Below are 23789 nucleotides of genomic sequence, written 5' to 3'. Positions count from 1 at the left end.
CCCCACTTTTTTCCCTGCGAGGGGAATCATTCAGGCACTTCCTGAATGTTCTCCTAGGTACATGAACCCTCGTGTTCACTCTGGATGTTGAAAACAAGGCACCAGAACAGATTCTCTATTTTCCTCCTCCTAGTTCTTTCTTCCCAGAGAGAAAGACTCATTAACCCTGCCTGTCTTATTTGGGAATAAGGGAACTTTGAAAACAAAAACCACAGATGTAAATATTTGATAACTCTTGTTTTGTAGCAAGGGTGTTTCCACTGGGACCCACACAAGACCTATTTGATTTGTCCTTTGCTATCTTGATGGAAAGTCACTGAAATGAAGTGAAAAAGCCTGGGGAATGTGGAAAGTCATAATTTCTGGAGAAGGGGAAGGTCGTGTGAGTCCCAATGTTGGTCACATCTGACGAACAAAATTTTTTTAATGCAATCTGTCCATAACAGAAAGTCAAGAGCTCCTTCCCTTTTATCATTTCACATATCTGTTGAATATGAGGCAGCACACATAGTGATCTGCTTCATCCCCCACTGACTGCTTCTGCCCTACAGGAGTCCTCTGCTGAGCAGTGGGGGAACAGGGAGGAGTAGGGTGATTGTGGACACCTCATGTCCTACTTCACATCTCAGTGCCCTCCACCCACTGAGAGAGCCTTCAGAGTGTGGGGATCTAAGGCAAGGCCTCAGCCATGTACATCTCTTAGACCGTACAGCATCCACCCTATACCAGTGATATAGGGAAGAAGAGAAGAAAGTCGCATGTACAATTACAGTTACAGCAGGAGTGAGAATCCCCAAGACTTGAGACAGGTACTGTTGTTGTGTGCTTCTGTTTGATGTAAAATTTTGGGTGAGAGAAAAAAACACTCTATTCTCTCGTTTATCCCAGTTCAGTTAATCTTTTCTTTCCTTCCTAATTCAACTTCACTCTCTCAAATCTCCTGTCCCTCATTGTGCCCTGTTCACTGGTCTCTTAACCTATCCAGTGTTGAAAAAGTCCTAGAGATATAAACGCTGACTTGGTTTCCCTCCCTTTAATCTCTAACAGTATCTAGAAATATTACATTCTAAACCATTTCTCTAATCCTCTCTTCTTCTACCTGCTGTGGTTCCCCATACACATCATCAACTATTCACTTGGCCATATTCCCACAGTTGTGTATTTTCCCTTATTTTGGTGAGGATGGTATTGAAATGATGACTGGGGATAATAATTCATAAAAAGCCAATAGATAACAGTTATCTTAATGATTACCAAATGTTTATTATCAGAGGAAAACTTGCAAATGAAAAATACCTTATAACACCAGGAGATTAATGAAAGTTATATGGTGCATTTCTGTCATGATTAGAGCAAAATAGCTTAGAGAGTACAGAAAAAAGGTTATGGCCAAATCCCCTTTACTTAGCAGTGTAGCATCAATGTGGAGCAATGGTCTTTTTCCAACAGTGAGACAATCTTTTTACTTTAGGGTAGTGTTGGCCTTGGTGGTGGGTAGAAGAGGATCCTGCTCCCACCCAGAGAACACAAGACCTGAGGCCCTTTTGTTATTCAGTTAGGCAACTCTATACCCATCTCTGCCTCATTCTCTTAGACTTCAGCTCTCTAAAGTCTTATGCAACAGCATTTTAACATCATCAGCCACAGTATTGATGAATTTCAAACGTAGAAAATATACTTTCAAAAATTGAAAGATAGAAGATCGGAGTCCTCCGTTCACTGAGCAAAAGGATTCAGCACATTTCATGGCCTTTGCTGCTATACTGTCATTCTTCACAAATAACCAGAAATCCAAGGACTTTGTGGAGCTCTTGATCTCTTGCACAGATGTGCCCAGCTTCTGGGCAATCTCTTTGACTGAGTGCTCATCCAAACCAAAATAGCTTCGATAAAGGTTCAAGCACTTCTCCTGTTTAGGCAAATCAAAGCCACTGAAGAAGGCCATGAAAGGGATGATGGCCAAAGCGGCTGATTTCAGGGCATTCAGCCAGATCTTCTCTTTGAGGATAACTCTCTTCACCTCAATGAAAGCATCAGACAAATTGGACAACTGGAGCACAAAGGTGTAACGCTTATGAGCAGGGAGATCCTGCAGCAGTGTCTCCTGCAGTCTTGGGAAATCAAACTTATCCGGGTGAAAGTTGGAGACCAGGAAGACACACGGATTAGATACTCCGATGTTGCTGAGAATAGCCAGGTAGTCATCTCGGATCTGCTGAAGGACTCTCTCCTTTTTGAAGGTTATGGGTTTGCTTTTCTCTTCACTATGTAATTCAACATCCACCATTGTTCTAACAAAGTAGAAATTCTTCCCCTTCTCCTTGATTTTCTGGGCCAGGAGAGCATCATTTGAGCTGAACCGTGAGGAAGAAATAATGATGAAAAAGTCATAGTCATCATCTCCCACAATTTCTAGATAAGAATCTGGAAGGGAATTGGGAGTCCCAGTTCCAGGCAGGTCCCAGAAGGTCACACTGGGATATTTTGGATGTTGATAGGGGGTTTTCTTCATGGTGGTTGGCACAACTCCAACATGAGCAGACCCCTCCTCTTCATGACCAAGACCTAGCAGGGCATTGATGAAACTGGACTTCCCAGAACCAGATTGCCCAATCACAGCCACATCCAAGGGAGCATTCTCAGACTTCTGAAGTGCTTCCTGAATCTCTTCAACCACCTCTTTTAAAGTCCCCTCCTGAAAGACTCTTCGAATACGTTCAACGCTTTCCTGAGTGAGGATCCCCCCTGCCTTGCTGATCAATGTGGAGTAGTGAGGGACAAATTTTTGGGCCAATTGCTCAAAATTCTTTCCTGACAGGAAATATGAGGTGAACCAATCCATGCCAGTTAACTCTGGATGATCTGTGGAAAAGGAAAGAGAACAAGGAGGTAAGGTGAATGAAGCAGCAGAACAGGCAAGTTCAGCTGAGGAAACACTGGTCTCAACAGATCAGTCCCATCTCTCACACTTACTCATGTTACTACAGTTAATTTATTTTTCCTGATGACTTTTGTTTCCATTGCTACAGTAAAGACTACCTGTTTTCTAAGCTGATGATTTATATGTCCCAGCAGTCAGGACAATGTAGAGACAGAATAATGGCCCCTAAGATGTCCACATCCTGAACCCCAGAACCTGTGAATATGTTACCTTACATAGTGAAAAGCACTTTGCAGATGTGATTATGTTAATGATCTTCAGATGGAAAGATTACCTTGGTTTGTCCACATGGGTTAAATATAATCACAGGCATCCCTGTAAGAGTAAGGCATGGCCAAATGCAGAAAAGAAGATGGGATAATAGGAACAAAGGTTGTGAAGATGGAGGGAGGGCAATGAGCCAAGGAATGCCAGGCAGCGTCTCGAGCCTGGAAAAGACAAGAAAATGAATTACCTCCTGGAGCCTCCAGAAGGAACCAGTCCTACTGACACTTTAATTGTAGCCCCTTAAGATTCATTTTGACTGCTCACCTCCAAAACTATAAAAGAATGAACGTATATTGTCTTAAGCCACTAAGTTTGTGGTAATTTGTTACAGAGCAATGGGAAGCTAATATAGACTGTCTGTATTTTCCTGAAACCTGAATACAGAGCCCAGCACCTTTCCATTCAGCAGGAAGAATCACTTAGGCCAACATGTTAGTGAGCACAGACGACTTCCAGAAAGACCCTCACTTCCAATACCCTGCAGCAAATCAGGACAGGACTTGCATTGTGGGAGAGGCAGGAGACAGAGACAAGCCCACCAGGTGGCCTGTATGCCAGGATGTATGTTCCATAAGGCAGACAACCAAGAACATAGTCATTGTGGTAATAGTTACCCCATGGCAGCTTAATGTCTATTTACCTCACTTTATGGACCACATTGGGTGGAACTTAAAACATGTGACAGGAAGTTGCAGAGGAAGTAAATAAGAGCTCTAATTTTCCCTATCCAATTCAGCACAGTTTTGAAACATGGGCATCTGATTAAACCAAGGCAATTTAAAGAAATTATTAATATGATACTGATGGGACCTCCTCTCATTCACTATGAGTGAGGAAAGTCATACCAAGAAACTGTGATTTAAAGAATATTTATACCATAAGATTGTTTCACGTATTACCAGTGGGCTCTGTCCAGTAGGGGTGTGCTGTATGCCCTCCACCCCCATTCTACATATTGTGCAAAGACAATTTTTTTAAAAAAATAAAATCATGACTCTCAAAAAATATTAAATGAATACATGTTAAGGATTTTATTTAACTGATCACTAATGAAGGAAGTAAGCAGATGTTAATGCTAGTTGAGAGGAGAATACCAAAGAAGAGACACGTTTATAGCTCAGGAATACTGAAATGAATGTCAAAGTGAGACAAGAGTGCTGTCTTCTAAGAAGAGAGTGGGAAGACTATTGAACCTCAACAGACAGATTGTATTTCTATATGGGCTATGGACTAAATGTGTCCCCATAAATTCATAGATAAAATGTAATGCTCAAAGTGATTTTATTAGTAAGTGGACACTTCGAATGTGCCTAGGTCATGCGGGCAGAGCCATCATGAATGGATTAAAAGAGACCCCAAAGAGCTAGCTTAACCCTTCTGACATGTGAGCTTTAACAGAAAAGACATTCATCTAGGAAGTGTGTTCTCATCAGACACCTAACCTACATGTGCCTTGATCTTGGTCTTTCATCCTCCAGAAGTATGAGAAACAGATTTTTCTTCATAAGGCACCCAGTCTGTGGTATTTGGTTATAGCCTGCACAGAGTAGGGAAATGGCAAAGAAACTAATTATTTTGCATTGCTATTAATTACCAAAACTCAAAGAGATTTAAATATCTTTATGGTAATGAAAGGCTAGAATCAGAAAACCCTGAGTGTGCATTAAACAGTACATAGTTTACTACTGGAGAAACCAGTAAACCTTCTGTTGCCCCAAATTTTCTTACAACTTTCTCAAAGAAAGAAAGAAAGAAGGAAAGAAAGAAAGAAAGAAAGAAAGAAAGAAAGAAAGAAAGAAAGAAAGAAAGAAAGAAAGAAAGAAAAAGAAAGAAAGAAAGAAAGAAAGAAAGGAAAGGCATCTTCAGACACAGGAGTTGTCTATTCTTCAAAGAGGTTGGCATGAACTGCTGGATGGAATTCCAGCTCTCCACCAGCCAGCCCTGTCCTCAGCCCTCCAAGCACAAAGCTGGCCTTGGCCACTGCAGGTATAGAGCATGTTTTCCAGAGAGAAAACAGACTTCCTATGACAGAGATCAGATCCAAATGTTTCCACTAAAACAGCAGAAAATGCTGAGACTGTGCAGGGACACTCCTCAGAACTGTTCTCACCAGGAAATGCAGACACAGTGTGCTCCTGTGCTCACTGTAGAGAACAAAGGTTAGCAAGCCTCTGCTGCCTGGGTAATGAGGCCCAGAAGGGGGAGGCGTCAGGAAGTACAATACCTTCTAACCTGAGCCTCTCCCTCTGGAAGATCTGATTGATATTTGAGAACCCACATTTCAAGGAGGAAATGGGAGGACCTGCCATACCCTGTATGGTATATTTTCATGTATATTTTATACATTATAAAAATAAACAAAGTATATTTAATGCTGTACTTGGGTGCTGGCATAGGGATAAACCAACTGACCCACAGAACACAATACCAATCCCTGTCTTGGACTCAGGCATGTGTGGAATTATGTTGAAAGGGAGACATATGGGTTGGCCAAAAAGTTCGTTCGGTTTTTTCCATAAAATGGCTCTAGTAGCACTTAGTTGTCTTTAACTTCATTTGAAAAAATTTTGCTAGAGTGCATGTGACAGCTGTCATATCAGCATGCATTTTAAAAATGACATCAAAATTGATGAAGTTTTGTGTAGCCATTTTAATATTGAAGATGGAAGAAAAAAGCAACATTTTTGGCATATTATTCTTTATTATTTCAAGAAGGGTAAAAATGAAGCTGAAATGCAAAAAAAAAAAAGATTTGTACAGTGTATGGAGAAGGTGCTGTGACTGATTGAACATGTCAAAAGTGGTTTGCGAAGTTTCGTGCTGGAGATTTCTCGCTGGACAATGCTCCACAGTTGGATAGACCAGTTGAAGTTGATAGTGATCAAATCGAGACATTAAGTGAGAACAACCAATGTTATGCCTGCGGGAGATAGCCGACATACTCAAAATATCCAAATCAAGTGTTGAAAATCATTTGCACCAGCTTGGTTATGTTAAGCGCTTTGATGTGTAGGATCCTTACATAACTTATGCTAAAATAAACCTTCTTGACCATATTTCCACATGTAATTCTCTACTTAAGCATACCTTTTTAAAAGTAAATTGTGATGGGCGATGAAAAGTGTACAGTAAAAGTACTGTACAATAATGTGGAACGGAAGAGATCGTGGGGCAAGTGAAATGAACCTCCACCAACCGCACCAAAGGCTGGTCTTCATCCAAAGAAGGTGATGTTGTGTATATGGTGAGATTGGAAGGGAGTCCTCTATTATGAGCTCCTTTTGGAAAACCAAACGATTAATTCCAACAAGTACTGCTCCCAGTTAGACCAACTGAAAGCAGCACTCGACGAAAGCGTCCAGAATTAGTCAACAGAAAACGCGTACTCTTCCATCAGGATAATGCAAGACCGCATGTTTCTTTGATGACCAGGCAAAAACTGTTACAGCTCAGCTGGGGAGTTCTGATTCATCCGCCATATTCACCAGACAGTACATCTTCAGGTTTCCATTATTTAGGTCTTTGCAAAATTCTTTTAATGGAAAAAATTTCAATTCCCTGGAAGACTGTAAAAGACACCTGGAGCAGTTCTTTGTTCAAAAAGATGACAAACTTTTGGGCAGATGGAATTATGAAGTTGTCTGAAAAATGGCAGAAGGTAGTGGAACAAAAGGGTGACTATGTTGTTCAATAAAGTTCTTGGTGAAAATGAAAAATGTGTCTTTTATTTTTACTTAAAAACCGAAGGCATTTTTTGGCCAACTCAGTACATGGAATGTCAGTGAGTAAAGAAGGCACTATCAAGTAAATGGAGCTGGAAAAACTGGTTTTCCATTTGGAGAATGTTACTGATTCCCTACCTATATCACTTTTGATAATCAACTCTAGAGGAAGAGTAAAGATCTAAACTTCAAATAGAAAACTATATTAGAAAATATAGCAGATCTTAGGGTACAGAAAAAAATTTTAAACAAGATACCCAGAAGATAACTGTATAAATAAGATTGACAAATGGGGTGCCTTAGAGTACATTAAAATGAAAAGTTTCTGTTCATGAAAAGAAATGCTTCAGGGCAGTAAAAAATTCTCCAGACGTGTGGAGAAGATATTGGCACAAATGTCGTAAACTAAAAATCAATACTAAGAAGGTATTTTTAAAATGCTAGAGATCACTAAGAAGCAAAACAATCCAGTATGGAAGTGCAGGGCATGGGGGGGAATGAACAGATCTTTCTCAGGAAAAAAAAAAACAAAAAACAAAAAAACAAAAAACAAAAACAGGTGTGGCCAATAAGCACACAGAAAGTTTAACATCCTCCTCAGTAATGAGGCAAATGCAAAACTGTGCACAGTGAGATGACATTGTACATCAATTCAATTGGAAAAATTTTTAAGTTGGACGATATCGAGTACTAGGGAGAATGTGAATCAGTAGAATCTCTGAAATATAGCTGCTGGGAATGTAAAATCAATACAATCACTATGAAAAAAAAATTGATTAATTTTATTAAATTGTACATTCATGCACCTTAAGACCCAGCATTTCCACTCCTAACATGGTACCTAGGAGTCACTGTGCAAAAATGTACAGGGGACATGTAAAATGTGTTTCTAACAGCAGTCTTCATTATTGTGAGAAAGGAGAGGATAGCCATTGACAGAGAATGGATAAATAAATTGAGCTCTAAAACACTGAACCATACTCTTTAAATAAATCTTCAAGAAAACACCACAAAATATTGTTTAGGCATGCATATGTAAGTGATAACACAACAAATGACAGAAAGGAATCGTAAATACATACTTCATGAAGTTGCTAAACAAGGGCTGGTGACAGAGTATGGAGTAAATAGGAACACACAGGTAAGTATAGTTATTGAAGATGTTCTGTTTCTTGGGATGGTTGTTCAGTGTGTAGGTGATCATCATATTATATAAGTAAACAAAGGATTTTAAAGAGAAAAATATCTCAGTTCTTTCAAATTGGTGCTGCATATATTCTTTTCTCTGTAGTCAGTCATGAATCTCTCCCTACTTCCATAGTTTGGGGACATCAGAGAAATACTCTGTCTGACACATAGAGACAATCAATGCTATGATGGAAGAAAGACAGAGAAATCATTGAGGGAGGAGGTGGGGACAAGAGAGATTGTCATTCCAGGCAGAAAGAACTGCAAGGCAAAGATGAAAGATCACAAATGAATTTGACAGCTAGCTGTAGATGCAGATGAACACATATAGACACCCAATTAAAAACTTCAGTTTTGGGACTTCCCTGGTGGTCCAATGGTAGAGAATCCACCTTCCAATGCAGGGGACACAGGTTCGATCCCTGGTCAGGGTACTAAGATACCACATGCCGTGGGGCAACTAAGCCTGCGTGCCATAACTACTGAGCTCGCGCACCTCAACTAGAGAGCCTGCATGCCACAAACTACAGAGCCCACGCACCCTGGAGCCTGTGTGCCACAAATAGAAAAGAGAAAACCTGCACACCACAGATAGAAAAGAGAAAACCTGCGCGCCACAACGAAGAGACTGTGCACCACAGTTAAAGATCTCGCATGCCTCAGCAAAGATACCACGTGCCACAACTAAGACCCGACGTAGCCAAAAAATAGATTAAATTAAATAAATAAAGACCTCAGTATTAATTAAAAACACCACTCAGAGTTCCCCAGGGCTGGGCTGGTCCTCACTGTGAGGGTCACTCTGAGTCTGGTGTCCCATTTCATAGTCTCTGGCCTGGAGTGGCCATTGCTCAGTGATGTCCCTCAATGTACACCTCATGGTCCATAGTCAGACTTTCTAGCCCTAAATCTGCTGAGATCACATGAACCTTCCTCAGGACAAGAGGTGACACAGCATGTCATGGTCACTACTGTGCACCTACCAAATGGAATTGTTCCTTGGACTCAAGCATGGCTTCTGCCTTTGCAGGAGAAACTCCTAACAGGCCCCATCAGAAGTCTGTGAGTCTCTGGCAAGGTGCCTTCTCCCCGCACAGAGTAGGAACCCAAAGTAGGATCTGGGCAGAGTCCACAAGAGACATATAAAGGTTGCTGATTGCACTTTAGGGCCACACTTTGAAAACCTTTTCTAGGTTTGGGTTCTGCTTTCAGGCTAATCTGTCTATTAGATGCCTGAAATCGTTTGAACCTGGGCTCAAAGGAATTCACAAGGTCCAGGCAGGCAGCCCAATTCAGCCTCTTTTTTGGTTGAGCCACCTCCTCTCATGTTTCTCCATCTTCTGGCAGGCCCTCAACCCATGTGATGGTTTGCATGGTCCTCACTTCACCACCAGGAACTGGGCAGGCTGGAGAGCTGAACAAGAGGCTGTGTCAGGCCTGTATCTGAGACCAGACTAGGCCTGGGAACACTAGCAAAGCAAAGCAGAGAACAGGAGAAAAGGGAAGGAGGACAGGCCTTAAATGCCTTGCCTAAAGCCCTCAGGCTGGGGTGTGGGCCAGCAGGGTTCAGGCTGAGTTCCTCCAGAAAAATCCTCTGCAAGTGGCTTAACTATAAAAGTGTTGCTAAAGTTGAAAATGGGTGTAGTCCTTCCGTCACCTTGCAAATATTTACTGAGCTTTTCAGTTGCAATTCGGCCCTGTTCTGTGGGTGATTGACAAGACTAGGCCTCTAATATCTCGGTCTCCTTAGGGCATCACACCTTCAGGACAGGGAAGTTACTCCTGGACATCAATAAGGTCTCTGAAATGCACAGAGGCAAAGCACACATTTCCTGGTTGGAGGAGGGGAGGAATGTCTCAGGAAATATCCTGTCTCTTGGTCCCACTCAGGTAAGCAAAAGTCCAATTGGTCTCATAAACAATCTGCAGACTCTTACAGCGTTGAAATCTCCCCTGCCCTGGCTCAGTCCCTCCACCACGTGAGATAGCTGCAGCAGGGACAGGAAAAGAGTCAGCTTCTCCCTCTTTCTTCCTCCTACGGACCCTATTACAAGGATGGGAACAATAAAGAGTAGGAAAGACACACTCAGGTGGGACAGGTGCAATCCTGCTGAAGCCCCTGGTGCGGTGACTGTCCCTCACGTAGGTGGGACCATCGGTGGCTCACACTGACATCCCCATTGGGATCTCAGGGACAGGCACAGCCCAGACCTGCAGGCCTGCTACCTCCTCCTTAGAGTTGGGCAAGGTGGGTAGCCCCAGCCTCTTACCTCCTGATATCATCTTACCCAGAAAAGAACATCCAGCCTTCACTGTTGGCCACACCCCTTGCAACAAGTTCACTAAAGTGATCTTTGCCTTCCCGTTTCCTCAACCTGTCAACTGTCTTTTTCTGACCCAGGGAAGGAATCAATGGTGGCTAAACTGAATTCACAATCTCTTAGATGCATAAGAATTTCCTATCCTATTATTGACGTTTGCAATCTCTGCCCAAACCTTGGAAGCATTGTAAGCCTTGAAAAATTTCTAACTCTGTTACACTCACACAGTCCTCTGTCTGGGGCCTCTCTCCTGACCACAGAAGACTTGGGGAGCTTTTCCTTCTGATCCCTTCAGATCTTTTCCTTCTGATCTGAGAGCAAGCACATGACAATCACTAGGATGTTAGGCAGATGCCCAGGGTCACCTGGCCAGTGGTGAGCATTGCTGGGTCTCAGGCGCCCAGCAGGTGCATTGACAGCAGGTAGGGGTCAGAGCTTAGAGTTGGCAGGGAGGTCCGTGATGGATGGAGAATATGCACTCCGAGCAAAGCTGGTGGTAGCAAGTGAACCCAAGTGCTGAGTGAGCTGGGCAACACCAGAGAGCATCTCTGCAGACAGTGTCTTGAGCCTCAGGAAGGGGCAGGGTTTGGGTGATGGTGAAGCTGAATGTGGACATAAGACTGAGCTGAGGGGACTTCCCTGGTGGCGCAGTGGTTGAGAATCTGCCTGCCAATGCAGGGGACACGGGTTCGAGCCCTGGTCTGGGAAGATCCCACATGCCGCGGAGCAACTAGGTCCGTGAGCCACAACTGCTGAGCCTGCGCATCTGGAGCCTGTGCTCCGCAATGAGAGGCCGCGATAGCGAGAGGCCCGCGCACCGCGATGAAGAGTGGCCCCCACTTGCCGCAACTAGAGAAAGCCCTCGCACAGAAACGAAGACCCAACACAGCCAAAAATAAATAAATTAAATAAATAAATTAATTAATTTAAAAAAAAAAAAAGACTGAGCTGAGGACCAACATCCGAGGACATGGCTCTGGAGGGAAGCAGCAGGGCTGGACCCAGGACTCCCCAACTCTGTGCTTGGCCTCTGTGCACTGATTTGACACTGAGGCCTTAGAGTCTGGCTCAGGCCAGTGCCCCCTCCACTATGGAATGCAGAAAGGAAACTGGCGCTCCCTTTCCTGGACAACTAGAGTCATTTCCAGGAATAGAACTGAAACTTCCGCTGCCTGAGTCCCCCTGGAGCTGGGACCCTGCCAGCATTCAGATCTAGAAATAACCCAGCTGAGAGCTCCAGTGTCCCCAAGGGGTCGCTGAAGGAGAAAACTGCAGGACAACCAACTGTCCTTCCCAGCTCCTCTTCCCTCCTTCCCCTCAGCTCTCCCTAGGGCAACCCCAACCCTCCACAATTCCATTTCTTCCTTCTGGAGCAACCTGAGCTTGGATGGTCCCAGAAGGAATTGCCTCTGTTTGAGGAGAGGACTGTTCCCCAGGGAGGGATGACATGCCAGGAGGCCCACTGACATCTATCTGATCACCGTCACCCTCTGCTTCCATGGAGTGTGTAAGTGAGAGGGCTCCTAAGATGGAACGTGTTTGATAACTGAGCTACTGTAAGGACATGAAAGGTGGAGCCCACACCAGGACAGGAGAACTTGACACCTGGCTTACTCATTTCAGTGAGTTTTCATAGCAGGACCCCTCTCTGACATTCTTCAGGGACCACATCAGCACACAAACACTTTGCTGCTCCAAACCCATCCAGCCCTCCAGTGTGGAGGCAGTGTGCCTCTCATCTCCATGTTCCTGGCATTCGGGGTCTTCTGATGGAGACCACATGTGTAGAAGGAGGGCAGGATGTGCCACTCATACACTCTTAGTGTCTAAACTGGAGAAGGAGCCACTGGTCATTTCTGGGGCATCTGGAATTGTGAGTCCACTAGTTCCCCAGGGTGGACCTCGCATGGAATAGGGACCTTAGGTGGGCTTTCAAGGATGAGATGTCTAATGGGACTTTTCAGTCCTCCTCAGTTTAATTGTGTATTAGCATTGGAGAAACTATGTCTACTGCAGGGCACCAACTCTTCCCTTTACAGATGATGTTAGTGAGGTGGGAACTTTTCAAACACCATCTTCCCAGATGTGTCCTGTTCAGTACCAGGCCCTTTGATGATGTTGAGGCTTATCATACTTTCCTGCAATAAACGAGCATGTTGATTTTCTGTCAGCCTTTCATGATAATGACCAAATGGGGGACAAACTTGGGGCTTGATGTACATTGGATTCTGGGCTCACAGAAGTCCTTGATGCCTCGGATTCCACATCTGGTGCAAGGTGGGCCACACTTCTCCATGGGTCCCTTTGGTTGGGACTTGGGATAATTGGGCATGTTGGGAGCTATATAGAAACCAGCATGGGAAATCCACTAATGAGTGGTTTTCATTCTGCTTGTCTGAAGTTGTGAAATCTATTTTGTGGGTTATAACAGGAGTTGTTTTTTTTTTTAAGTTACCCACTGGAATTGAATAAAGTGAAGAGATGGCAAATTCTGTGGTAAAATCTCTTTTTCAGGTATGTGCCTGTGTCTGTGCATGTGTGTTGAGTATACTTGGTTCCTGTGTAAAATGCATCTTTTACTCCTGGGCTCATTCATAAGACTGGTGGCTGAGGGAGAATGTAAGCCAGCATTAGGAGCAGTTGGGAAAGAGTGGACAATTGCCCAAACCTTCACCTAGGAGCAATCATGGAGCAGTCCTGTGAAATTAGGGATTTCTCCACATGTCACTTTCTGTCTGCTTGTTGTAAAATTTACTTTAAATTGATGTATCCCCATGCTATTTTATAACCAAACTCTAAGATGGTGACCATTCCTACTATTTCAAGAGAAATTGAATGGATGCTTAGCTCTTAAGTGGTGGCAAAGGTGACATTAGTGCTGTGAATGGCTCTGAGCTTACTGAAAAGTCCTGTATCCATGGCTAACATTCAAACTGACCGCAAACCACAGGTATTAAGATTCTGTGTGGCCTCAATTTAGTTGTTTAAGCAGAGAGTAACTGTGCTTAAGCATAATTGTACCCCATCTTACTCCACTGCCTAAAACCTAGCCTAGCCTCCCCTCTGATGTGAAGGCTTTAGGACTTGTGAAAATATAGTACCAGTAATATTGAGTTCATATCTTCAGAACTATCACTTGCTTACAAAAGGGGTCTCAATTAAGCCCAAAGCAATCACAGGGGGAATGAAAACAGCATGTGAACTGTCAAATAATTCCTTCCTTTATTTCTTTATTCTAGAAGCAAATCCTCCCTTTATTTTCTAAGCACAATCATTCTTTATTCTTTCCTTTATTCTCTAATCAAATTCTTACTGGGTGTCTGCTCTGTGCCAGGCAGTGTCCCAGCCCTGGAGCTTCAGGAATGGAAATCATTGATTTCATAGAGATTGCTTTCCAGGGGAGAGACAGAGGAGTGAGAGAACCAAGTGAAATGTGGGCCAAGCTTGATGTGATAATCAGAGAAGACTAGATTGCTCCCCTAGAGACAAGCACACAGGTGGGGACAAGGGCATGGAGATGGTGGATTGTGAAGATGGGAAGGGCCTGAGCTCTACCAGACCAAGACGAAACCAGCACCCGGCTGTGCAGTCTGCTAACCTCTGCACTGCCCTCAGAGGGAGGGAAAGCCTTCCCTGATGTTCTGTCTCCGTGTTTGAGTCCCTCTTTTACAACAGCGTTGTCTGTACCCTGCGTAATACTGTGTCCTTTTTATAATTAATAAATAATGGGATATACATTTGACTGACTGCTGTGTCAGAAAATATAAAGTAGACCTATGCACATCAACATAGAGAGATGCCCCAAATGATATTGAGTTTAGGAAGTAAGAAACTGACCTTGTTAGGGGTTTTAATGTTTTGTTACATAGGCACGGTTGAATAAGTCATTGACCACTGATGATTGAACTCAGTCTCCAGCCCTCCTCCCCTCCCTGGAGTTTGGAGGGAGGAAGGGTAGGAAGGAACTGAAACTGCCAACCCTTTAATTCTGGCTCGATCTTTCTGGCCACCAGCCCCCATCCTGATGCTCTGTAGGATCCCTGCCCCAATAATCTCATTATCTTACAAAAGACATGCCTATCACTGAGGAAATTTCAACGTTTTTGGAGCTCCTTTCAGGAATTGTGGACAAAGACCAAATAGGTATTTTTATTATAAAACAGACTTCAAGCTCAATACTTTTTGTGGACAATTAAAGGGATAAACATAAAGCACTACTCTATAGCTTTCATGGATATATATATACATTAATATGCATTAATAAATATGTTCAAGATGAATATCCTGACACATATTAAATTGAAAAGACTGCGGTAGTCTGTGATGGGAAGAGAAATGAACTAAGGGAAAGAGGAGAGAGATTTTTAAGGTGGGCTTTAGAGTCACGAAAGGCAAGATAATTTGAAAACGGGCACTCCTGTCACTTCCCTAGAAGTAAAACTACCCAATCCAGGGGTGAAGCCCTTTACAAACACAGTCTCCCCTTGGGAACCCTAAAGAGAGGTGAGATGTGCAGCCTTAGGGAACCTCCTTGTTCCATCTACTCAGTTCCCCCACATCTCCTCCAGCCCCAACGATACAAGACCACATACTCACTGATGACTCCTAGGTTTGCATGCACATTGCCCACGTCTCTCCTCAGCTCCACACTCCAGACTGGTCCCTCCTGCAGACAGCCCTCTGAGAAATGCCCTGAGGTGACCTCACACAAGCGCTCTCCTGCACTTGGCCTGGATCAGATGTATGGACCACACATCACTCCCTTCACCCCAACTCATTCTTGGGCTTGCCTGTCACATCTTGCTAACCTGACTTGCTAACCTGACTTTCACATTTAGATTTCTCAGGCTTGTGACAAACCCAATTCCCTGTCCTCTAGCTGTTCTCCCTAAGCTCCTGCTAAAACCCTCATTCTGAGTTTGAGGTGAGGGGCAGACATCACTCTGCATCTTTGCCCTGGGGATCCCATACCCTAACATCTCCCTCAAAATATCCCTTCACAAATTCCCTCACCCCAACCCTTTTGTACCTGCTATACAGGTGAGAGCTTTGACAGTGGTCTAACTAGTTTGTGGCCACCTGATTTGAAATATCTATGTGGTGGTTTACCTTGAAATGGCGCAGCAATTATTGCCATGTATCAGCCAATAGGGAGAAAGAAAGAATGAGTCCCATTCTGATGTTCTGTTACACTTAGCATCAGCGACCTCAGCGTGGAGAGAGGGTATTTTGAATGTATTTGAAATGTGACCTTTAAGTCATAAAAACGAAGGGTACTAGAGCAATGAGAAGACATTTTGTTTCAAAGGTGAAAGAAAAGTCAGATAAATGACCAGTGTAGGGGATAAAATTGCCACCACGAAATGCTTCTCTAGTATGAGGATTATTTTAGGTTGGTTATTTTTAAGAAACAGAAGACTCAGGAAGTTTTCCTTTTTACCTTCCCCTTAACTGCTTAAAAGCATTTAGATGGGGCGCTTGTTCCAAGAAGGGAGCTGTCACCAGAGATAACTAAAAAAATATGAGCTAGACATGTAGACCGGGAAATTTACCAAGGCCTATTTGTTCCCATTCCTCTGTGTCCCATTGTCTCTACGTGGCAAGGCAAATACTTGTTTACCAAACATTTCCTCTTCCCATTACCCTGTGCCTTATCTTCCTCACCTTTGAAGTCCTACACCCTTAGCCCCAACTCCTTTGCTCAGAATGAATACATAGCCTTGATTGTCTGACTGCCTCTGTGCCCCATATTCTTCTGGAGCCCTCTTTCATAGGTATAGTAATTAAATTTGTTTTTTCTCCTGTTAATCTGTCTCATGTCAATTTAATTCTTAGACCAGCCACAAAAACCTAGAAGGGTAGAGGAAGAATTTCTCCTCCCCAACACCATTTTGTTAAACTAAAGCAGGAAGTGGGTGTGGCCGACCACTCCTTGCTTTGTGTGCACGTCCCCCCCACACAGTGTGATCTGAAGTTGGGGTGCCCATAGCATAGGGGAGCAAAAATTTGCTGTCCCAAAATGTATCTCTTTGGCATAGGATTATTTTAGGATGATTATTTTTAAGAAACCAAAGACTCAGAAAGAGCTTTTACCTTCCCCTTAACTGCCTAAAAGAACTTAGATAAAGGGCCTATTTCAGGAAGAAGAGCTATCACCAGAGATTTCTACAAAGACTATGAGCTAGTGTGGTAGACTTGGGGAAAGCTAGCAAGGCCTGTTTGATCAAAGTCCTCTCTGTTTCCCATCGTTTCTGCATGGCATGGCAAACATTTGTTTATCAAACATTTATTTTTCCATCTTCCTGTAAATTGACTTCCCTCTTTGAAGTCCCAGACTCCTACCCCTTCTCCTGAAATCTGAATAGCATATAAGCCTCAACTGCCTGAACGCAGGTGTGCCTCATATTATGGAACCCCTGCACATACAAAGTTAAATTTGTTTTTTTCTTCTATTAATCTGCCTCATGTCATTTTAATTCTGAAACCAGACGTAAGAAGCTACAAGGGTAGAGGAAAATTATTTCCTCCCCTACAACAGGCTCAGTCCTGACCCTGTTCCAGATACATGCACCCTTTAGGTTATCCTAACCTGTCCCATGTTGTCCAGCACCATCTACGTGCTGGCAACTCCCAAAGGTATATCTCTACCCCAGGCATCTGCCCTGACCTCGGACCTAAATATCCTATTGCTTATACAACATCTCCCGTTTGTATGTCTAGGATGATCTTTAGTAACTGAACAAGGCCAAACCTATCTCAAGCCCCCATCTCTCTCCTCCCATAGACTTCTCCCTGCCAGACAATGTCAATGCCACCCCTCATTTGCACATGGGGGCTGTCCGCATAATCTTCTTTCTCTCACACTTCACACCCCCAGTCCTGCAACCTGACCAAATTTATCCAGAATCCAGTCACTCCTCCCATTCTCACCACTATTGCCCTAGCCCTGGGCAGCTCTCAGCCCTCCCTCCCTCTCTTAACCACCTGAGAAGGATGAGCAGGCTTTCTGCACCAAGCCACAGGTCTCCAACAGCCAGCCCTGCCCCTCAGGCCTCCAAACAAAAAACAAGCATCCCATCCCTGCAAGTGCAAAAAGCTTGCTCACTCACCAGTTCAAGAGAGAAAAGACATTTCTGGTCAGAGCTCCGACCCGAATGTTTCCACTAAAACAGTAGAAAATGCAGAGTCTGGTGAAGTGCTCCCTGCAGCCCCCAGCACAGGAACAATCCGGAGAACTGTCCTCATCCAGATAAAGGCAGACACAGTAGAGAGCAAGGACTGGCAAACTTCGGTCCTGCCTGGGAAATGAGGCCCAGGATGGGAGGCAGTAGGAAGTGCAATAGCCTCTGACTTGAGCCCCTCCCTTAGGAAGAAAAGATTGATAGTTGAAACTAACATTTCCAGAAATGAAAATGAAACCAGGGAAATCATGTTTATGTCTTTCTCTACAGCACCACATTTTCCAGTAAAGAAAATACAAGAGTGTGACTTCCAGAGGATCAGTGAGTAAGGAGAGGGCAGAGAGGTACTAAAGGCCAGGAAAGGCAGGTCTCTTAGGACCCCTGGGAGGTCACCTAGCCAAGACACCCAGGGGAGTACAGACAACAGGGAAGAAGGAAGGCTGTGAGAAACTTTTCAAAGCGTCCAGTGAATGAGGGAGAAGCATTTCTCTAACTTTTCTCTGTCTTTTTGTTCTTTCATCATTAGAAGCCCTATACCTGACTGCCACTTTGTCAACCCAGGGCCTGGATCACTCTGGCGGGTCATGGGATCACAGCTGATGAGCGAATCAAACTACCAGAAGGGGCTCTGGGGACACAAGGCAAAACCGCAAGGAGCTGGGCACAGAGAGGAGGGAGGAGCCTGGATTCCTAAATTTACATGGAAGATTAAGGAGAAAATACCAAATTTTCTTTAGAAGAAGAAGAAATGGGAGGGTTTGCAGTACCATATATGGCATTTTTCATGTATATTTTATACATTGTAAAAATAAAGTACACTTTAATGCTGTACTTGGCTGCTGGCACAGAGATGAATGAACTGACCCACAGAACACAGCACAGAACACTGTATTAGACTCAGGATTTACAGAATTGTGTTGAATGGAAGAAGTACGTCATATGTCAGTGGGTAAAGAAGGCACTGTTTAGTAAATGGAGTTGGACAAACTAATTATCCGTATGGAAAAACGTTACTGATTCCCTACCTATATCACTTTTGATAATCAACTCTAGAGGAGGAAAGGCCTAAATTTCAAATGGAAAACTCTGGAAGAAACTATAGCTGATCTTAGGGTTCAGAAAATTTTCTTCAACAAGATACCCAGATGATAACTGGATAGAAAAGATTAACAAACAGGGTGACTTTGACTACATTAAAATGAAAAGATTCTGTTCATGAAAAGAAATGCTTATTGACAGTAAAAAAAAAAATCTTCAAAAACCTGGAGAATATATTTGCACAAATGTTGTCAGCTAAGGGTCAATGGAAACAAGGTAGTTTTTAGATTTTACAAATCACTAAGGAGATGGGAAACAATCTAGTGTGGAAGTGGGCAAAAGACATAAATAGACCTTTCTCAGAAAAAACAAAAGCAAAAACACGTCTGGCCAGTAAGCACTCAGAAGTTTTAGCACCTCCTTAGTAACAAGGAAAATGAAAATCTGGGCACAATGAGATGATATTGTGCATCAATTCAATTGGAAAGATTAAAAGTTGGAAAATATCAAGTATTGGTGAGGAATGTGGATCAATTGGATCTCTGAAACATTGCTGCTGGGAATGTAAATCAACACAATCACTTTGATCAATAAAAAATAATAAAAATTTTAAAAACACAATCACTTTGAAAAACTGATATGGCTTAATTTTATAAAACTGTACTTTCATGCACCTTGGGAACAAACATTTCCGCTCCTAAGATGACACCTAAGAGTCACTATGCACAAATGTCCAGAAGATATGTAGAAGTGTGTTCCTAACAGCAGTCTTCATAACTGTGAAAAAGGAGAGGATAGCCAATGACAGAGAAGGGATAAATAAATTGAGCTCTACAGCATTGTAAACAATGGGTCATAGATATAATAGATAAATAAATATTAGTAGCATAATGCCAAGTTTTTAAATTAAGAACCAGTATAATGCCGTTTAAATAAAGTTTCAGGAGAACACAACAAAATATTGTTAAGGCATGAATATGTCAGTGATAAAACAACAAATGAAAGAAAGGAATTGTAAATACATACTTCATGAAGTTGTTATCCAAGGGCTGGTGCCAGAGCATGGAGTAAATAAGACCACATAGATAGGTATAATTATTGAAGATGTTCTGTTTCTTGGGATAGTTGTTCAGTGTGTAGGTAATCATTATATTATGTAAGTAACTAGAGGATTCTAAACAGAAAATTATCTCAGTTCTTTCCAAATTGATGTTGCATATATTCTTTTCTCTGCAGTCAGTCATGAATCTTTCCCTCCTTCCATAATTTGGGTACATCAGAGAAATACTCTGTCTGACATATAGAGACGATCAATGCTATGATGGAAGAAAGACTGAGAAATCATTGTGGGGACAAGAGAGACTGGCATCCCAGGTAGAAAGAACTGCAAGGCAAAGATGAAAACTCACAAATGAACTTGACAACAAGCTGTGCATGCAGATAAACACAGCCAAACAGCTAATTAAAGACCTCAGTAGTAAAATAAGAAATAAGTAAAATAAGAAAACCAAGTTCATGCCTTCTCCATCTTTGCTCTGAAGTGTCCACAGGCTGGGACCTGATGCCCTGAATACACATCTCACAGTCCACAGTCTGACCTTCTTCTCCTAAGTGCCCTGTGATCACATGAATCTTCTTCAGGACCACAGGTGACACAGACCTGTCATGGTTACTACTGGTCACCTACCAAGTGGAATTGTTCCTTGGGCACCTGGACACCTGCAGCCTCTGCAGGAGAAACTCCTAACTGGCTCTGTCATAGGTCTGTGAGCCTCTGCAAAGATGCTTTGTCCCCGCACAGAGTAGGAACCAAAGTAGAATCTGGGCAGAGTCTACAAGAGACATACAAAGGTTGCTGATTGCACTTTAGGGCCACCCTTTGGAAACCTTTCCTAGGTTTGGGCTCTCCTTTCAGGCTAATCTGTCTATTAGATGCCTGAAATGGTTTGGAACTGGGCTCAAAGGAATTCACAAGGTCCACGAAGCAGCCTCTTTTGGTTGTACCACCTCCTCTCATGTTCCTCCACCTCTGGTAGAGCCTCAACCCATGTGATGCTTGCATGTTAAGACTTTCACCACCAGACACTGAGCAGGCTAGAGTGTGGACAAAGAAGCTGAGTGCCAGGCCTCCATCAGAGACCAGGCTAGGACTGGGGGTGCAGGTAAGCAAAGCAGGGAACAGGAGTAAAGGGAAGGAGGACAGGCAGAAAATGGGTTGCCTAGAATGGCTGAGTTTGTCCAGAAAACCCTCTGAAAGTGCCTTAACTGTAAAAGCAGTAGCTGAAGTGGAAAATGGGTGTGGTCCTTCCTTTACCCTGCAAATGTTTACTAAGCTTTTCAGTTGACATTGGGCAATGTTCTGTGGTGACTGACAAGACTAGGTCTCTAATATCTTGGTCTCCTCAGGGCATGACATGTTCAGGATGGGGCAGACATTCCTGGATATCAATATGGTCTCTGAAATGCACAGAGGCAAAGCACACATTTCCTGGTTGACAGAGGGAAGGAATGGCTCAGGAAATATCCTGTCTCCTGGTTCCACTCAGGTAAGCAAAAGTCCAGTTAGTCTAATAAACGATCTCCAGACTCTTATAAAGTTGAAATCTCCCCTGCCCTGGCTCAGTCCTTCCTTCAACTGAGATAGCTGCAGTGGGGTTAGGAAAAGAGTCAGCTCCTTCCCCTTTCTTCATCACACTTGACCCCATTACAAGGATAAGAGCTGGCTGAGAGGAAATATAAAGGGTAGGAACGACATACTTGGGTGAGACAATTACAGTCCTACTGATGACCCCTGGTGTAGTGGATTGTCCCTCACATAGGAGGGACCATGGTAGGGGTGGGAGTGGCTCACACTAACATCCCCATTAGAATCTCAGGGACAGGCACAGCCCAGACCCACAGGCCTCCTACTTCCTGTTCAGGGTTTACAAATGGTGAAGAAATCCACCTTTTTTTGAATGAGGATATCTTACCCAGGAAGACCAAGTCCAGACCCATAGTTGGCTTAAAGTGAAAGCACATTCTCTTGCAAAGGGCTCACTAAAAAGTGATCCTTGCCTTCCCTTCTCCTCACTTGTCAGTCATTGTTTTCTGACCCAGGGATGGAATCAAGGGTGGTAAAGCCAGGTTCACATTCTCTTAGCTGGGTAAGTGTTTCCTAACCTGTTATCGACATTGCAATCTCTGCCCAAACCTCAGAAAACAGACCCACTCTATCACCCTGTTACAGTGGAAGCTCTCAGAACATGTCCAGCAGCTGCCTGGGCACCTTTGGCTCAGGGACAGCCCCAAGCACTGCCACGGACCAGGCATCACTGGCCCACAGTGCTTTCAATTGCAGGGTGAAAGAAACAAGGTCCTGGTCCTGGTCTGGTCTATGATATGTCTCCGGTAGGTGGTGGAATATCGCATGTGATGACACCAGGGTATTCTTATCTACTGGTTGCCTTGATTGGAGGTTTCCTTTTGGGGGAAAAGGCATAAAATTTGGTCAACTGTTTTTGAGCATACTCCCACTTTAATTGGACTTTTCCTTCTGGGTCAAGGAGTCCCTCACCATCTGATGCTGCCTGATTGGTAACTGGGAAACTCCCTGTTAGACCAAGTCTTGTTGGTATCCCCATCTGCAGTGGTAGGCAGACAATCCTCCATTCTCTTGCTAGGGAACTGTGGCCCTGAGAGACTACTGAGTATTGGTTCATCTGGTCCTGGTCTGTCTGTTTCTGGTAATATTGACCATAAATAAGAATAATGGATAATCAGGGCTCTGTTCCATCCTGTAGTCCCCTAGGGTGTATCGGTGGAAGACCTAAATAGACATTTCACCAAAGAAGACATACAGATGGCCAAGAGGCACATGAAAACTGCTCAACATCACTAATTATTAGAGAAATGCAAATCAAAACTACAATGAGGTATCACCTCACACAGGTCAGAATGGCCATCATCAAAAAATGTACAAACAATAAATGCTGGATAGGGTGTGGAGAAAAGGCAACCCTCTTGCACTGTTGGTAGGAATGTAAATTGATACAGCCACTATGGAGAACAGTATGGAGGTTCCTTCAAAAACTAAAAATAGAACTACCATATGACCCAGCAATCCCACTACTGGGCATATGCCCTGAGAAAACCATAATTCAAAAGGACACATGCACCCCAATGTTCATTGCAGCACTATTTACAATAGCCAGGACATGGAAACAACCTAAATGCCCAACAACAGATGAGTGGATGAAGAAGGTGTGGTACATATATACAATGGAATATTACTTAGCCATAAAAAGGAACGAAACTGGGTCATTTGTAGAGATGTGGATGGACCCAGAGTCTGTCATACAGAGTGAAGTAAGCCAGAAAGAGAAAAACAAATATAATAATGCATATATGTGGAATCTAGAAAAATGGTACAGATGAACCTATTTGTAGGGCAGGAATAGAGATGTAGACATAGAGAACAGACATGTGGACACAGCGGGGGAAGGGGAAGGTGGGATGAATTGGGAGATTAGGATTGACATATATACACTACCATAGGTCAAATAGATAGCAGACAGACCCTGAGTTTCATTCTACCCTGATTTTAGTGCATTAGGTACTAAACGACACACCTACCAGCGGCCATGATGGGAAGTCATGGACCAAAAAGGACAGAAAAGGGATGACATCCCATTTCCAGGAAAGCCCTGCCTCTCTTCCAGAAAACTAATGTATATGCCTCCCCATCATTAGTCTCACTCCTCCCACCCATTGTCCTTACTCATTAAAAGCAAATCCCTCTCACCATTAAGGTGATAGTTGTAAACTAAGTTGATAGTTGTAAACAAGTTCCCTCTTCTTTATTCTCTGGCCATTGAATAAAGCTTGCGCCGCTTCAATCTCAGCTTCAGTTTCATTTTGGCTATGAGAACTGAAACAGAAAAAGTACGTTCCCCGCCGAGACAGAGGACCTCGGCCAGTCTATGGCCTGAGTGGGGGGGGTCCATATGTCCTAATTTGGTAACAGTTTTAAAAGAAAGAAAAAAAAAATCAGCTTAAAAGTTAAGGAGGGAGAGGATTCTTCTCTGGGGCTGTGAAGCCCAGTGGTGGCTGCATGTAAAGCCCTGCTATGAGCTGGGAGGACTTCTGTGTG

At 43.4% G+C, this 23789-nt stretch overlaps 1 protein-coding gene across 1 annotated transcript; it reads right to left on the bottom strand.

Annotated features, from left to right (window-relative positions):
* Positions 1–1302: 1302 nt before the first annotated feature.
* Positions 1303–17726, bottom strand: LOC137759885 (interferon-gamma-inducible GTPase 10-like). The gene is made up of 2 exons (XM_068536626.1): positions 17549–17726; positions 1303–2862 (listed from the first exon to the last, which is right to left on the bottom strand). Exon 2 carries the CDS (start codon positions 2840–2842, stop codon positions 1598–1600), a length of 1245 nt encoding a protein of 414 aa, XP_068392727.1. The 5' UTR covers positions 2843–2862; positions 17549–17726; the 3' UTR covers positions 1303–1597.
* Positions 17727–23789: the final 6063 nt, after the last annotated feature.

Source organism: Eschrichtius robustus, chromosome 2 (assembly GCF_028021215.1).
Source record: "Eschrichtius robustus isolate mEscRob2 chromosome 2, mEscRob2.pri, whole genome shotgun sequence".
NCBI classification, from domain to species: Eukaryota; Metazoa; Chordata; class Mammalia; order Artiodactyla; family Eschrichtiidae; genus Eschrichtius; species Eschrichtius robustus.
This window is presented reverse-complemented; position numbering and strand designations above follow the sequence as displayed.